The 16,728-nt window shown below is 48.2% G+C and overlaps 1 protein-coding gene across 1 annotated transcript; it reads right to left on the bottom strand.

Moving 5' to 3' along the window:
* Positions 1-6,208: 6,208 nt before the first annotated feature.
* Positions 6,209-11,555, bottom strand: YWHAH (tyrosine 3-monooxygenase/tryptophan 5-monooxygenase activation protein eta). Its single transcript, XM_063315797.1, is given in 6 exon segments — positions 6,209-7,011; positions 7,013-7,282; positions 7,285-7,350; positions 7,932-7,935; positions 9,705-9,759; positions 11,546-11,555. Coding segments are annotated over 6 exon segments (579 nt in total). The 3' UTR covers positions 6,209-6,837.
* Positions 11,556-16,728: the final 5,173 nt, after the last annotated feature.

The raw sequence follows: 16,728 nt of genomic DNA on the forward strand, positions 1-16,728 counted from the left end.
AATTACTATGTAATCTGAGTTGTATTTTAAACTGTTTACTCTGTTATTTTATACTGCTTTCAGATATTCTCAATACAGGAAGCAGTATTAGTTTCTTACATGACTCAATAAAACTATTTCGTAACTGAGAAAAAGTAGAGTTTTCCTTGTTAGCACTCACGGTTCTGTTTCTGAGCAGAGCATGGAGGACATTTAATTATTTACTGCACTCATTTCTGTCCTGCCACCCTTCCAGGTACATATGCAAAACAGATTCCTCCTCCTCCCATTTGATCTTCACAACAACCCTGTGAACAGATTTAGCTGGCTGTGACTGGCTAGAGCAAGATGGCTGAGTCGGAATTTGAAACCAGGTCTCCCAGGTAGGACAAGGCACACTCCTTGTTGATGGCAAAAAAGCAGGAGGGGTCCAGAAGCCCCTTTTCCAACCCACCAATTTTATTAAAAGGGAGAGCCTCTTGTGGACTGCAGCTCCCTTCATCTGGGACATAGAGTGACCAGACTGGTGTAGGCTGGATCGCTGTAGGACTGATGGCAACTGATGTGTGGCATCAACCTAGCCACCCTTTGGACCCGATGCAGCTGCAGCTCACAAAAGCTTCTGCCCTTTAATAAAATGGTGGGTTGGAAAAGGGGCTCCCAGACTCCTCCTGACCTGGCGCTACCACAGGCTACCCCGGCTCTCCTCCCTCAAGGTCCTTGCTGATGAGCGATGACTGTTCAGTGGCGTGGCTGGGCAGGGTTGCAGCAACGTCCCCCAAGACCCTCTTGGGAAGACCCAGACGTGTAGGGTGCCCACAGGAAGGTCTGCTGAGCCTCAGAACAAAGCAAAGAGGGTTAAGCCAAACAGCAAGGAAAACGCCTTGCTGCAGAAATCACACGTTACACATGCGTTGAGCCAACAAATGGAGGAAGTAAAATGGTTCAGTAGGGAAATTAAATAATTCATCCTGCCATCCTGAGGAAGAGCATCTGTGCCGCTGCTGGCTCATCCCTTGGGGTGCTCTGCCTCCTGCAGAGGCATTGCAGAAATGCAGGACGGCACTCTGCCGAGCAGGAGCCTCCCAGCTCAGCTTTCCTCAGTCACATCTGTGCTCTCCTAAGGAGAGGACAATGAATTTGAAATTTTAGAAGCCAACGCTTACCCCTCTTCCCAAGACAAAGGTTTGGCTACTCTGGAAAGGGAAAGTCTCCCCGAAGAGTCAGAGAGGCCTTTGGTCCAAAGTGCCTTCTTCAAGGTTCTTTGTGGGCGGTTCTGTAACGTTAATGATCTGGAATCTGGACCTTCTAGGAGCAGAGACTTGGAAGCAGCCCTTTAGGCCCCGAGCCAAGCCATTCTGGCTTTTTTCTTCTTCTCTGTTGTCCTTTCTCCGCCTTCACTGAGCAGCTGGCTTATGGTCTCCTTTTTTTCTCTTTTGAGTTTCTAAAGATATTCTTTGTGTTGTCCTTAACATCCTTCACTAATCTTGGTTTATTCTTAGCTTTCCTGACACACTCTCTACAAAGGCAGGCCATTTCTGCTCAATTTCTATGGTGAACTTCCAATTGCCGCAGGAGTCTTTTTCACACAACCTTTCATGCAGCCACATTGGCTTCTCCTACGGTCTCTCTCTTCTCCCCACGTCCCCCACCCCGTCATTGTCAGTCGTTGGAATTATCCTCTTAGAACTCTTTTGAGAAGCTCTCCCACAACGTGACTTTCTTCCCCATTAGCTCCTGTCTTGGAATTAATTTGAGGGGCTGGCACAGGGAGACCTATCTGACATTCAAAATCCAGGAAATTAAATTTTCATTGTGTCTCCTCTGAATTATGTTTCTGCTGTTCTCCTGTGTCGACTAGGAATATTTTCAGATGTTTCCTCCCCCTTCCCTCCAAGCCAGCTCTGTATCCCTAGCAACTTTCTACGTGACACGTCATCCAGTCCCCATGGCAACTTGTCAGAACCAAGCCTGCCTCTGACTCGGAAAGTGAAACTCTTTCAGAGTCAGAGGAGGAATTGGAAACTTATCAGCCCGAAATCGGGAAAACGAAATGCCCAGCTGAACCAGCAGCGCAGGAAGAATCCATGGCACTGATTGGACAAGATTCAGAGGGGGATTTGAATACACCAATCAGCGCACGCCAACAACGAGCCGAAAAGCTCGCGCAGGAGAAAGCAGCCTGACTGGCTACAGAAGGGTCCGAGCGCGCCACAGATCGGGATAAAAGGCAGCCGCGTGGAGAGCGGGCTGCCAGAGACAACCGATCCTCCAAGCCTGCAGCTTCGGAAGACGGGACCTTACCAGCGTCGGAGGCCGCATCTGTGGTCGTAGAGGAATCAGCACCGGAGCTCCACTCCGAAGAGGAACCAAATCTTGCGTCTGCTGCAATCAAGGAACCAGCGTCAGCCGTGCCCAGCAGCCTTCGCCTTGCAGCCAGCCGTGAAACTCCGCGATCTCCTCAGCAGCGTAGTCGAGTCAAGAAGTCTCCGCGCCGCCACTTGTCCTCAGTCCTGTGCAACCGCGCTTCGCAGACTCGGCCGTACTTTCGGGTTTCACAACTATCTTGTTCAGAATCTGGGTTCCTTGCTACTTCGGGGCTTCCAGCCGAGTCCAGCCTTGCATCCAGTTCCCAGCCTTGCTCCAAGTACCGAGTCCTGAGAATTTTGCCTAGTTCAAGTCTTTTAGCCAAGCTTAGCCTTGTTTTTTATTTATTTATTTATTTATTTATCAGATTTTACCACCACCCATCTCCCCCACAAAGGAGGGACTTTGGGAGTCTTACAATAAAACAAAATTTAAAATTCAATGATCTTAGAAATACAATATAATATAGACAGACAGTAAAAACTATAAAACATAATAAAAATCCAGATGGCTAAAGGTTATATCTCAATCCATGAGTATAAACGCCCCTCTAGGGCACTAGCCATCCCCACGTGTGACTGTGCCCCTTCCTACTCCAGGCATGATGACAGAACCAGGTTTTTAGTTGTTTATGGAAGTCCAGTAAAGAGGGGGCTTGTCTTACCTCTGGGGAAAGCATGTTCCAGAGGGTGGGAGCTACCGCAGAGAAGGCCCGCTTCCTGAACCCCGCCAAGATGGAATTCTCTTACAGACGGAGTCCGCAGCATGCCCTCTCTGCATGATCAGGTGGGACAGGTTGATGTAACAGGGAAGAGGCGGTCCCTCAGGTAGCCTTGCCCCATGCCATGTAGGGCTTTAAAGGTGATAAACAACACCTTGAATTGGACCCGGAAGCAAACTGGCACCCAGTGCAGCTCACGTAGTAGAGGCCTTCTAGGGGCACCAAAGATAGCCCGCGCGGCTGCATTCTGGACCAGTTGTAGCTTCCGGATATTCTTCAAGGGTAGCCCCATGTACAGCACATTACAGTAGTCTATATGGGAGATGACCAGGGCATGAGTGACCATTCGAAGGGCCTCTCGATCCAGGAAAGGGCGTAACTGGCGCACAACACGATGTTGTGCAAAGGCCCTTCTGGCCATAACAGCCACCTGCTCTTCAAGCAGGAGTCGTGAGTCCAAGAGGACCCCCAAGTTACGCACCGGGTCTGTCTGGGGCAGTGCAACCCCACCCAGAACCAAAGATGGCAAATTCCTAGGAGCCGAGGAGCCGTTAACCCACAGCCACTCCATCTTATTGGGGTTCAGCTGAAGCCTGTTGTTCCCCATCCAGACCCCAACCGCCCCCAGGCACCTGGAGAGGGCAGTCACTGCATCGCTTACTTCCCCCGGGATGGAGATGTATAGTTGAGTATCATCAGCATATTGATGATACCTCATCCCATGGAGACGGATGGTCTCACCCGGAGGTTTCATGTAGAAGTTAAAAAGGAGAGGAGAGAGTACCAATCCCTGCGGCACCCCACAAAGAAGGGGCAGTGGGGCCGATCTCTCCTCCCCTATCAACACCGATTGGGACCGGCCCAGGAGGAAGGAGGTGAACCAGCGTAAAACTACACCACCCACCCCCAACTCCCTGAGCCGCCCCCAAAGGATATCATGGTCGATGGTATCGAAAGCCGCTGAGAGGTCAAGGAGAGCCAGGATGGATGCGCTGCCACCATCCTGCTCCCGCCAGAGATCATCCATAAGTGCGACCAATGCCGTTTCAGTCCCATATCCGGGCCTGAAACCTGACTGAAAGGGGTCCAGATAATCCACTTCCTCCAGGATCTTCTGGAGCTGAAACCTGTTGTTCCCCATCCAGGCCCCCACAGCCCCACACAGTCTTTTAGCTGAGCTTAGCCTTGCTCCGAGTTCGAGTCCTGATCCAAGCTCCAGTTGCTGGGTCTAGTCCCAATCCAGTCCCAAACTGCCCGTGAGTCAGCGCCAGAATAGCGCCAGCACTCCGTCCCAGTTTGAGATCTGTTGTTTCCAGAGCACTGCGTTCCAGTCATATCCAGCCCTCCTGTCCAGTTAGAGAGTCCTGTTTTGCTGCCTGTTATGCCCAGTTGGGCTTTTTGATTTGAGTCTTCGTATCCAAAGACTTAATTATTGTCAATAGTTATTTAACAAAGTGTTTTTTAAGAATTTGCTTGGCTGCATAGTCTGAACAGGACACAACCATTGCTCGGGCAATGACATCATGGCATTACTAAAGCTGTAGTCCATGAAAGTCAAGGGGAAGGTACTCAAAAGCAAAGCAGAATTGGTGGTCTGGTGGGGGAAAGGCAAACAGGAAAGCAGACCTAAGAATGAGGACCCACCAACACCAAAGCTTAGAAGGTAGCCAGAGAAAAGCAGCGTTGGATCAAAAGGAGCAACGCTTCTGAAGCCCTGCTTAGCAGCCAAATGCCTCAGATCTGTGATGGCTTTGTCTTCTGGACTGAGTTCTTCTTGGAAACAGATCCCCTGCCAAGCTCCAAAATTAGGCACTTCTGAATGGTAACTTTTCATTAAAACCCTGAAAAGTGAGATATTAGACTAGTTGACTGTATGAAGGAATCCCCATGCACAAACACACCAGAAGGATTAACGGTCCCTTCTGATGTTGGTGATCAAGGCTGTCCTAAAATGTCATTTCCTGGTCATCTTCTAGCAGCCCATCTCTGCAGCCATTTCGGTTTTCATCTCCCACAGCCACATCCATGTGTGTAGGGCGGGCTAAAAATGGGCAGAGGTGGAATAGGCTCTTCTTCCAACATTTGACTTTGATGCCCAAAGGGGCAGGGAGCAGAGGGGGAAGAGGGAGCTCCTTTGTGGAAGCTGGGACACTAAAATAATGGCCGTGGGCCAGTTCCAGATCACATGAAGATGAGCCAATGGACCAAGGAGCTCAGCTGGGTCAGCCATGACCCAGAGTCAGGCATCATGTCGTTTGGGCTTTGGCCAGCACTTCTGCCATCTCTTCCTTGCTAGGTCAGGCACAGACAAGAAGATTGAACCATTCCAGGATGAAACAGGGAGCCATGGCTCAGCAGGTCCAAGCTACCCCCAAAAAGGTCTTGTGCCTTGAGACTTTGCTGTCCATGTCAGAGCCCTACCTCTGAAGAGCAACACAGAGGGAAGAAACTAACTTTTTTTTATCATTGCCTATTTTGTGTGATACCTGCAAACTGTCTCCTTTCCTTGGCATCCTTGATGTGATTGGAAAATGCCATCTTCCTGAGGCTAAAGAGGCGGGGCTGCAAGAAGAATGCAGTCCCTGCAGGGCATCTCTCATCCTTAAACAGTTGAATGTATCTGAAGTAACATACTCTCTCTACGTATCACTGTCACTCAAGATAGCAGCGAGAAAGAATATTTTTTTTGAAAACATCATTTAAATCCCAAGATCAAACACATTTTGAATGCTGTGATAGAGGGACATCTGAAAACTGAGGAAGCTCGTGAACATCTCTGCTTTGCCAATTGCCAGAAGGTGTGACCTGGAACAGCAGCACATCAAAATGCCATTCTGGGGTATCCTCAAACAGAAGTAACCTTGGATACAGATTATTTCCCTTCCCTTCATTGCACTGAAGATACAGTAAGCCACGCTGAATACATAAACATTCTGGACAAACACAGAAACCATTTATCTCCCTAAAGCAGCAGTTTATTTTCTTTAATCCCAAATCACATAATTTAGATGTCTGACATCTCAGTTATTATCCATCTTAACGATGGGTAACATTAACATAGTGCTGCCAGAATGAACAGGCAACTGAACAGCTGAAGAATGTATAATAAATAAATAAATAAATAATTATTCTTCACCCCCCCCCACATACGTATATCAAAGGCAAAACCTCAAGGTGTATCACTCCAGAAAGTTTGTGCACACAAAAGGCAAACACAGATCATAAAATCTTACATATGGCAATAAATGTGGAGGATAAGATCCATTCACTCCTGCTTAGATTGATTTCTATTCACTGTTCACGGTGGAAGACCTGCTGAGCGGACACAGCTCCTTCCAAATGGAAATTTAAAAAATCTTGCTTCTGATCCATTCTCCTCAATAATTTCCATTATTTTAGAAACTCTTATGTATTAAATGAAATTAAGATAATTTCTTTTGGGGTTCTTTCTGCACAATAAATATGCCACTATGCTAAACCATACAGCGATTTAGTCCAGCAATGTTCCTGCAGCAGCACATTTGGCCAACCTCACAGCTGTGCCAACAACATGGTTATGCTGAGCACTAGATGCGCAGTGCACCCATGGCAAAGGATACTGAATAATGGCCATGAGGCGAGAATTGACGGAAAGCTGGGATCCACGAGCTCTTTGGATGGTGCCCTCCCAGGCTTCCTCACCCTGCTGGTCAGTTGTCTAAAGTGAGGTTATCTCAAAAGAGCTGAATGAGGAGGAATCCCCACTCAATGTGTCCAACTCTACTATGGCATCACCCAAGATTTGTTTGGAAGAAGACAGGCCAGCTCAGGGGCATGTCATAGTAGAAGACAGAGAAGCTGAGTGATAGCCCCAACTGGATGGGATGAATGGGTTGCGCCTGCTCCTTGCTCATTTCACAGCCGTCCTTGTAAGCAGTCTCTGATGCATCCACCACAATTGCTTTTCTTCACCACTGTAGCACTTTGGCCAAAATAGTGGTAATAATCATCTTTCAATTGTAGATAAAGGACTTCATGTTTGCATTTAATATCACTGCAGTTCTTGGTTAAGAACTTATCTTGGAGGGCCAGGACAGCTTTGCATACCATCTCCAGCAACTCCTGAATTTTCTCCCTCTATGCTTTCAGCTTTTCCAGCTTCTTTTCATTCTCATCAGCTATGGCTTTATGCTTGATGCTGCTGATGACTCACCAGGAAAACCGCCTGGCACCTACAGTACATTCTTGCACGCTTAGATGACAGATTTCCCCCTCCATCTGAAAGGCTCATTCAGCTCAGTCACCTGCAAATGCACACAAAATTATTGACAACTTCAGTTTTGGAGGACAAAAACACACTGCAAAAATATCTCATACAAATCCAAACATACATGTTTGTACCTTATGGCTGTAATCATACATTACAATTTTATCGTTACAAAAAGATTAGCTGTTGAATATTGGAAGGAAAGCACCATAAGACATTTCCAAGCTTTTATACACGGAGAGATTTGCATATGCTCCCCGGAAATACATTTATTACCAACATTTACACATGCAACTTTAGATGGTTTACAAGGTACATATATACATATACACACAAACACACTTCCATATTTTCATTAGATAAATATAGAATTGTAATTGTTCACTGTTGTAATGACATAAATTTTTATTTTGTTATATTTTTCTTATTTTTTTAAGCACCTCTTATGTATTTTTAGTAACATATGACTCTGTATTTTTTTGTTTTTTGTTTCCCCTTTTCTGTCATTATTTTAAAAAGCAATAAAAAAATTAAAAGGTACAGAGCTAAAAACAGCCATGAAACAGCGTTAAAACAGTCTGTTGCTGTCCTAATCAAGTTCTGCCCTGCAGAATTCACCTGTCTGCAGAAGGAGAAAAGGAATGGGGAGGAGCACGGGCGACCCTGAACGCACAGGCACGCTGTGCCGGGAGCAGGGGCAGGGACTGCTACGGAGAAGGCTGCTCTCCGGGACCTCCCCCCGGGTCTCTCAGGCTGGGCTCCCGGAGCACCTCTTCCCTGCTAGTCCCTGTGGGATGGGCAGAATTTACTTGGGGAAGACGGCCTGGGCTTTTGAGGGAAATGCCAGCATCCCTGGCCACAGCTTCCACCTCCTTTTCCAGAAGTTGTTGTCAGCGCAACCACTCTGGAGCAATAAATGGGGCATCGATGCAGCCAGTGTTTCCGTACTAACTGTGCAACTAACGGTATCTCTGCCTTGCGAGGATTCAGCCTCAACACCTCAATCTGTTTTGCTCATCCTGTTTTGTGGGCTAGTAAACTGAACTTCTCTTACCCTTCTATAAACGCTATACCAGTGTTTCTCAACCTTGGCAGCTTGAAGATGGGTGGACTTAACTCCCAGAATTCCCCAGCCAGCCTTGCCACCCACCTTCAAGCTGCCAAGTTTGAGAAACACTGTTCTATACAGTACTCCAATTCTTTAGCTGGCTTGCTGAGTACTATCACAAAGGCCACTCTGGATTGGATTGCTCCTGGCCACAAACTAGTACTACAGGTAATCCTCGCTTAATTACCACAATGGAGACTGGAATTTCGGCTGCTAAGCAAAATAGTCATTAAGTGAATCCAACCCAGTTTTACCACTTTTGTGGCAGTCATTAAGTGAATCACTGCGGTTGTTAAGTGAACCACATGGTTGTTAAGTAAATCACGCAGTTCCCCATTGATTTTGCTTGCCATAAGCTGGCCGGGAAGGTTGAAAATAGCAATCATGTGACCATGGAATGCTGCAAAGGTCATAAATGTGAACCAGTTGCCAAGCACCCAAATCATGATCATGGGGATGTTGCGACGGTTGTAAGTGTGCGCACTGGTTGTCAGTCAGTTTTTTCAGCACCTTGCAAGTCTGAACCGTCACTAATCGAATGGTCATTAAGCGAAGACTACCTGTAATCACCAGGCATCTGGTGAAGACACCCTATCCCAGGGTCTGAACATACTCAGAATTGCTTTGGGTAATTACTTTCATCCCCTGCAAGAGACAGACCCAGGCTTGCTTTCAGGGCAGGACTCCTCGTCAGCTCCTTACCACCTTCCATTCCGTTAGCCTCGGGTACCAGCCCGCGAAAGAAACCTGTTGCCTCCCAGCTCTCCTGTTTCAGTTGAGGGCTTGGGAGGACTTTCCTCTACTGAGCTGACCAATATTGCTCGTTCTTTCTTCCACTAGCAGCCTCTGCTGTGCTTCCTATCTGAAGTTCAACAGAGCACAGAGGGCCTCCCCTTCTGATCTCTTCCTTCATCCTATTCTTTGACCCCTTTTTTCTATCCTGTATCATTTGCCTCTCTAATCAGAGAGAGTTTCCTGGACTTTTAAGGGCATGCTATTCTTCCTCCTTTGTTGAGCGAGCCTTCCCTGGACCCTCGTGTGCGCACATTGCCGGTCTCTGTCTCTGCATCCTTTCTTATTTAAAACCCTTGAGAGCTCCCATCACACCCGATTCTCTTGTCTCGCAGAGGCCTGCCTGGTCCCGCTCATTCTGGATTTTGGCCAGGCCATTCCACTGAGACAGCATTTTCTCAGCGCTTTACACTGTGCGCCTGGCACTTGCCCATTGGAACCTGTTGTCCAGATTACTGTCCCCGGCACTGTAACCAAATCACCCGCGTCACCGATTGTGCACGCGATTGGTGCAGATCTTTTCCGTCTTCTCGCTCTTCCACAATGCTGTAGGGCAGAGCACAGTCCCAGAAATTTCCCCCTGTACTTCCCTCAGGGGTCAGTCCTGGGTCCTCCTGCGTTTACCCCTTTCCCTTGGGTGCCCTGATTGTGGGTATCAGTATCTTTGCTGTGCTGGTAATTCTAATCCAGTAACGGGTGTCCGACCGTAACGCAACGTCTCACTAGCACTATCTCTTGGGTGTCCTCCCACTGCCTTAGGCTGAACACGGCTAAGACAGGGAGACCCCATCCTAGCTTGACCGTCCTTCCCACCCACTGCCTTCTTTCCCATCTGCCGCTCTTCACAGCCGTGGGAACATGACTGATGATAGCTGGCTTTGCACCCGTTTATTGTTCTTATCGCACTCGGTGGAATTTGATGGGTAGGTTTAGTGTAGGGCTGTTATCCCACCTTACTCTCATTAGTCTTATAGTTTCTAGGTTACTACACTTTAAGGTTACTATCTGTTTTAAGTGTAAATACATGCTCAGTTGTACCACAAAGTGTTGCTTATACATATATGCAACATCTAAAAACTTAACACATTTATGCAGGAGCATTTATGGGCTACTCTTTTGGTATATACAGGTAGTCCTCAACTTACAACCACAACTGGGACTGGAACTTTGGTCACTAAGCGTTGCAGTTGTTAAATGAGGCATCATGCGGCCGTGGCCAATTTTATGGCCTTTGTTGCTGCAGTTGTTAAGTGAATCACCACATTCGTTAAGTGAATTACATGGCTGTTAAGTGAATCCGGCTTCCCCCATTGATTTTGCTTGTTGGAAGCCGGCTGGGAAGGCTGCAAATGGTGATCACATGACCCTGGGACACTGCAACCTTTGTAAATACATGCCAGTTGCCAAGTGCCCAAATTTTGATCATGTAACTGCAGGGGACACTGTGACGATCATTTGACAATCCTAAGTCACTTTTTGCCAGCACCATTGTAACTTTGGCCGCTAAACAAATGGTCATAAGTCAAGGACTACCTGTAAAATGCCATACTGTTATCTTTTAAATGCCCTGTTAAAATGCAGACTTGCAACTTGAAGTCCAAGCAGTGTTATTTTACCTTCCTCAGTTTCAAAAGGATCCTGCTTTGAGTCTCTACTGGAGTAAATCCAAACCAAAAAAATTCACTTAAAACTGTACAGATCATAGAACCCTAGAATCTGTTGGAAATGACCTAAAAGGTCATTGAATCCAACTCCCTGCACACGGCATGCTTCACTACACCATCCCTGATAAGAGGACTGCCCAGTCTTTTGACAGCTCTGTCAAAAAGTTCTTCCTAATGTTTAATCTGTATCTGCATCCTTTACATTTCATCCCATACTGTCAGCCCCACTAAGTCGACCAGACCAGGAAATCAACTCTGCTAGAAGGCCAAAACTAAGTTACTGAGACTGGCTACAAGAATAGAATCTTGCTGTCTGATTGTACTGGAACCCCCCCCCCCAATAGTTCAGTTAATTCAAGTGGGGTCTGCATGAGTCACTTCCAAAAGTTCTCATTTTTCTGGACTTTAAAAAATGCTTCACCCACTTTTGCCTATGTAATGGTTTTTGCATCTCTCTCTCAAGGTAATCTTGCTTATTCTCCGTATCTACCCCTTATCAGAATGCTGATGTGTTCAGCAATGGATAACCTAAGTGGACAAGCAGTGATTTATGCTGCTTTTTAAATTGTCGTTACTGAAGTTTATGTCAGCACTACATTGCTGACTCATATTCAGACTACAATCATTATTCCAAGGTTTTTGCAAATACCTATTAGCAAGCTAGATACCCCTCGTCATCCTGCCTTTGACTTTTCTTTCCTAGCGGATGACATCTAATTTGTCTATTAACTTCACTGTTTTTTTAGCCCATGCCTCTAACCTATCAAGGTAATTTTGAATTTGATTTCTGTCTTCTAGGGTATTACCTACTTCACCCAATTTTGTGTCATTGGAGAATACTATTCCTCCATTAACAAAACTACTGAAGAGGAGATGATCCAGAATTGAGCCTTCCACTGGATAACTATTCCAATTTGATAAGCCTTTTTTGGGCTACGTATCCCCTTGTGCCATCCAGCACACACTTATCTTATTAGGATGCCATAGGGCACTGTCAAATGCTTTGCTGAAATCAAGTTATACTAAACCTATAGTATTCCCATTATCAAATTACTAGATTAAAAGATGATTTAAGATTAGTCTGGCAAGAGAAATCCATTTCTACATTGTTTCCAACAGGCTTTCATGGCAATTTCGTCAAGATCTACATTAGAATTCTATTATCTATGTCAGTTACTGGATCCCAGTTTTTGAAGACATGGGCAACATTTGCCATCCATCACCTGGCACTTCAACAGTTTTGACATCTTAGTCCTGTCCCCTTCACATACACTGGAACAAGTACCATCTGTTGGAGAAGTCAGAGCCAGATGGGCATTTTGCCGCCGCCCCCCCTTTAAGCAGCTGGCAAACCGATTCTTTCCTCTTGTGTTTTGATCCATATTATTTTGTTGGTCTTTGCATTCTTTGCCAATCTCAGGTCATTCTGAGCCTTCGCTTCCCTGGCACCACCTCTGTCGTCCTGAGCTACCTGAACACCACCTCCTGCGTGTGCCCTTTTTTGTTAATCTCAGTCAGCCTTTAACCAAGTGACTATCTGGAGGATGAGCAGCTGGTAGTAAAAACTGAAACAAAGGGACTGAAGCAGGAAAACGGGGGCATTTTCCATCTAATAACTGTCTAATATTTGCAACGATGTCCTTTCATTACGCATGTTTGACGAAGCAAGAGGTTATCAGGCCATCTTTCCCTGCTTGTCTTAGTTCTATCATCTATCTATCATCTATTTTATATGCTTCTGTGGAAGGGAAGCCTGACAGTGGCCACCATCACCCCTTCCTTCCCTTTGTTTTCTCGCCTGGGACTTTAAGGCAGCCTCAATAGCACTGAACCGCACCTGTGGAAACAAGGAGAACACTGATAGCACCACAGTGTGGGCGTGTGCTGGGGGAAGATTTGTGTTGTGGGGGTGAGCAGAGAATTTGCAGGTGAGGGAGGGACACAACGTCCGGATCTAGGGCAGCTTAGCACTAATGCAGGAGGAGGAAGAGCAGGCATGAACTTCAGCCAACCAACAGAGAGCAGCTGAAGGCAAGCAGAGCCCAGCAGACTCACCGCCCCAGCACAGCAGGAAGGCGGAGAGGCCGCAGCCATCCAGCAAGCGGCAAAGCACTGCCTTTTCCCTCCCTCCCCAACACAGACTGAGACACGAGCAAAGCCGTGCCACAGCAGCGGGCAGCAACCAAAGCCAAGTCGCTTGAGTGGGCTCAGCCGCAAAGGAGACCAGAAACGTTCAGAGGACTGTTCAGAAATGGGATACTGAGGCAAAGATACAGATGTTGGTGTAACCCAGGGCAGTGTTTCCCAACCTTGGCTACATGCTGGCTGGGGAATTCTGGGAGTTGAAGTCCCCCCTTCTTACAGCTGCCACATGAGACATCCTGCTTTGAGGGGTTGTTAAAGAGGCCTGGGTGGGGCTGGGCAGCCCTGGGAGGGGAGGGGCCAAGAAGGGCCCTGTTTACATTTCAAAAAGGACTCTACAAGGGGCCCCAGTGGTCACAGCTGACCCCTCCCCAAAGACCTTCCCCAACTGGAAGGGTCATGACCATCAGACCACAGCTCAACCACGGCATTGGGGCAGCCTCAAACCCCATCAACCCATAAACTTAAATACATTCGAATGGGGAGGGGATGAGAGCCTGCCAAGGCATGGTGGGAGGGGGGCCACAGCGCCCCTCCCCAAATTCCCCAGAGAGAAATGTGCTCCACCGGGCCTGTCCGCGTCCCCCAGCAGGCTCCAGGGCTGCCCAGCAGAAGCCAGAAACGTGGTGCAGCCTCCCCGCCCTCAGGCCACCTGCTCCGTGTGCACTCACGAGGGCTCCCTGCTCGCTTGGAGGTACCAGGACACGCCTTGCGCACGTGCGACAGCACAACTGCGCAGGTCCACGCGGTCTTGGCAACGTGCCCGCCTTCCCTCCACCATGGGTATCCTGAGAGTTGTAGTCCCGGGGCGGGCCACTGGTCTCCAGGGCCACCGTCCAGCCTTGGCTCCTTTGGAAAGTGGCCGACGGCGGTCCTGGGAAGAAGGCCTCACCTCGCCACGCCCACCCGCCTCTCCTGCCTGCAGCTGCTGCGCTGCGGACAGCACTGAGACCTCGGCTCCACCCGGTGGGTTCTTCTCTGGGCTTTCAGCTCCACACCTGGAAGTCCCTCAAGAGTGGCATTTCTCAACCCTGGCCACTTGAAGCGGGGTGGACTTCAATTTCCAGAATTCCCCAGCCAGCCATGCCCATCTTGCCAACTAGAAGGCAGACTGACAGACCCAAGATACTAGAAACAAATTTTATTTGCATGTGTTGCTTTATAAACCAGTATATGTATCCTAGTGCAAACCAGTTAAACAAAACATACCCAGGATCTGCAACCCTGCCAGAAATAAGCAGCTTTCCTTGAAGACCTGTAACCAACTACCTGCAGGGCTTTGGCCTGGGTCAACAATGCCCGCCTTTCCCTCCCAAGAAGCCCCCTGTCCACCATGTGGCCAGCCTGCACAGCAAGACCTTGTAGGCCAGGAGGGGGGCTGGAGCTAAGGAGGGTCAGTGGCTGGCTTGAGGAGGTGTGCTGGGGAAGGCTCAGGGGAACGTCCAGTCAGGAGGGCTCCCAGCCCCTTGAAGCACTGGCTCAGCGACCCCCAGTAGGGCCTGTGGCAAGTGAGAGCTGCAGCCACCCATTCGAGCCTCATTTTGTCCCGGAAGTGTGTTGGGCACCTCCTCCCCTCCCTCTCCTGATATCACCACACAGGGAGTGCCAAAAGTTGGCCTGCTCTGGAGGGACAGGCGTGGGCCCTGCAACCAGCTCAACAGCCTTAACCCCTCATCAAAACAAGCGTTGCCAACTTGGAGCCTCCTGTCAGGACCAACTAGATGCTGCCACAAGTGAACCATCCACCCATCTCTTCGGCAGCAGCAAGACACCCCTGCAGGACCCTTGGTTGGGCCAAAACGGAGGGGCCACATGCAGATCTCGTGAAGTCAGACAGGGCTGCCAGAAGATAATTCGCAAAGCAGCGAAGCCGCCCAGAAGGTGTCGATGGCAAATGGATCGCTCGCAGAATCTGACAGCACCTGAGGAAAATCCAGAATGCGGGGTGCTGGGTTACGAGAGGGGTTTTCCCCATCTGGAGAAGGGGGGGGGGTTAAGCAGCTGGACGCAACTAATGAACGCATGCAGAACAGCAGTTAAAGATAAGGTTCCCCTTATCATCTCATCTCATCTCATCTAGAAAGGATAGCAGTCCCTCACATACAACCCAAAATGTGGATCCGGTATGTAGATAACACTTTCGTCATAATACAAAAGAAACAACTGGAACAAACCCACAAAACCATCAACAACATCTTTAATGGAATAAAATTCACAAGGGAGGAAGAAAACAACCACACACTACCATTCCTGGACATCCTCATCAGTAGAGGAAACGATGGCAAGCTAGAAACACAAGTCTACTGGAAAGCTGCCCACACTAACCAAGTGCTCCGCTGCCAAAGCAGCAACCCAACCTCCACAAGGGGAGCTGTGTGAGAGCATGATTCAGACGAGCACAAATGCCCTGCAGCAACCCAGGACACCAGAACAAGGAAACAGACCGCCTACGCAGCATCTTCCAGCAAAATGGATGCCCGCTCAACTTCATCAAAAAGTGCCTCACCACCCAACCCACTGCAACCCAACCGATGGAAACGATGAAAAGGATAACGCTGCCATACATCAGAAACGTCTCAGAAACCACCAACAGACTGTTACAACCACATGGCATCACCATAGCACATAAACCAACTAAAACTCTTCAAAACATCCTAAGCAACCCAAAAGACCCAGTAGCCCAGGAAGAAAAAACAGGAGTTATTTACAACACACAGTGCAAAGACTGTAACAGCCACTATGTAGGACAGACAGGCAGAAGACTGGCCGAGCACATCCACGAACACCAACTGGCAGTCGGAAGACACGATGAGAACTCCTTAATCTCACAGCACATGGACAGACTCAACCATACTGTCAACTGGGAAACTGTGAGCATCCTTTGTTGTTTATTCATTTAGTCGCTTCCGACTCTTCGTGACTTCATGGACCAGCCCACGCCAGAGCTTCCTGTCGGTCAACACCCCCAGCTCCCCCAGGGACGAGTCCGTCACCTCTAGAATGTCATCCATCCACCTTGCCCTTGGCTGGCCCCTCTTCCTTTTGCCCTCCACTCTCCCCAGCATCAGCATCTTCTCCAGGGTGTCCTGTCTTCTCATGATGTGGCCAAAGTATTTCAGTTTTGCCTTTAATATCATTCCCTCAAGTGAGCAGTCTGGCTTTATTTCCTGGAGTATGGACTGGTTTGATCTCCTTGCAGTCCAAGGCACTCTCAGAATTTTCCTCCAACAACTAAATGGATCAGTGAGCATCCTAAACTGAGCCAAATCCAAAAACGCCAGAGAATTCCTGGGAGCCTGGCACTCAGACAAAGCAGTCATCAACAGACACATGGAGGTAGACCACATTTACACACCCTTCAAAAGAGGCAATAGAAAAGCCAAAAGACCAGGACACTCCCTTGCCAGCAAGCAGCACCCAGACATGCAAAAATCAACACTAGGATCAACACCAGATGAACCATCAAACAGCACAATACACCCTAATCAAGGAACTATTAACTCAGGCAATGAACCAAGCAGCAAACAACAGCCCGATCAAAGAACTCCCAAGGAGAGAACAACACCCCCACCAACACAAGCAGGGCAAGCCACGGCATATAAACTGAGAGCAAGGCCCACTCCCTCTTTGCACTGAAGATGTTGCCGAGTCTGGCAATGAAACGTCTGCAAGAAAACTACAAGGCTCAGAGAGCACCAAGGACTCCACC

This window comes from Candoia aspera, chromosome 15 (assembly GCF_035149785.1).
Source record: "Candoia aspera isolate rCanAsp1 chromosome 15, rCanAsp1.hap2, whole genome shotgun sequence".
Taxonomy (NCBI): domain Eukaryota; kingdom Metazoa; phylum Chordata; class Lepidosauria; order Squamata; family Boidae; genus Candoia; species Candoia aspera.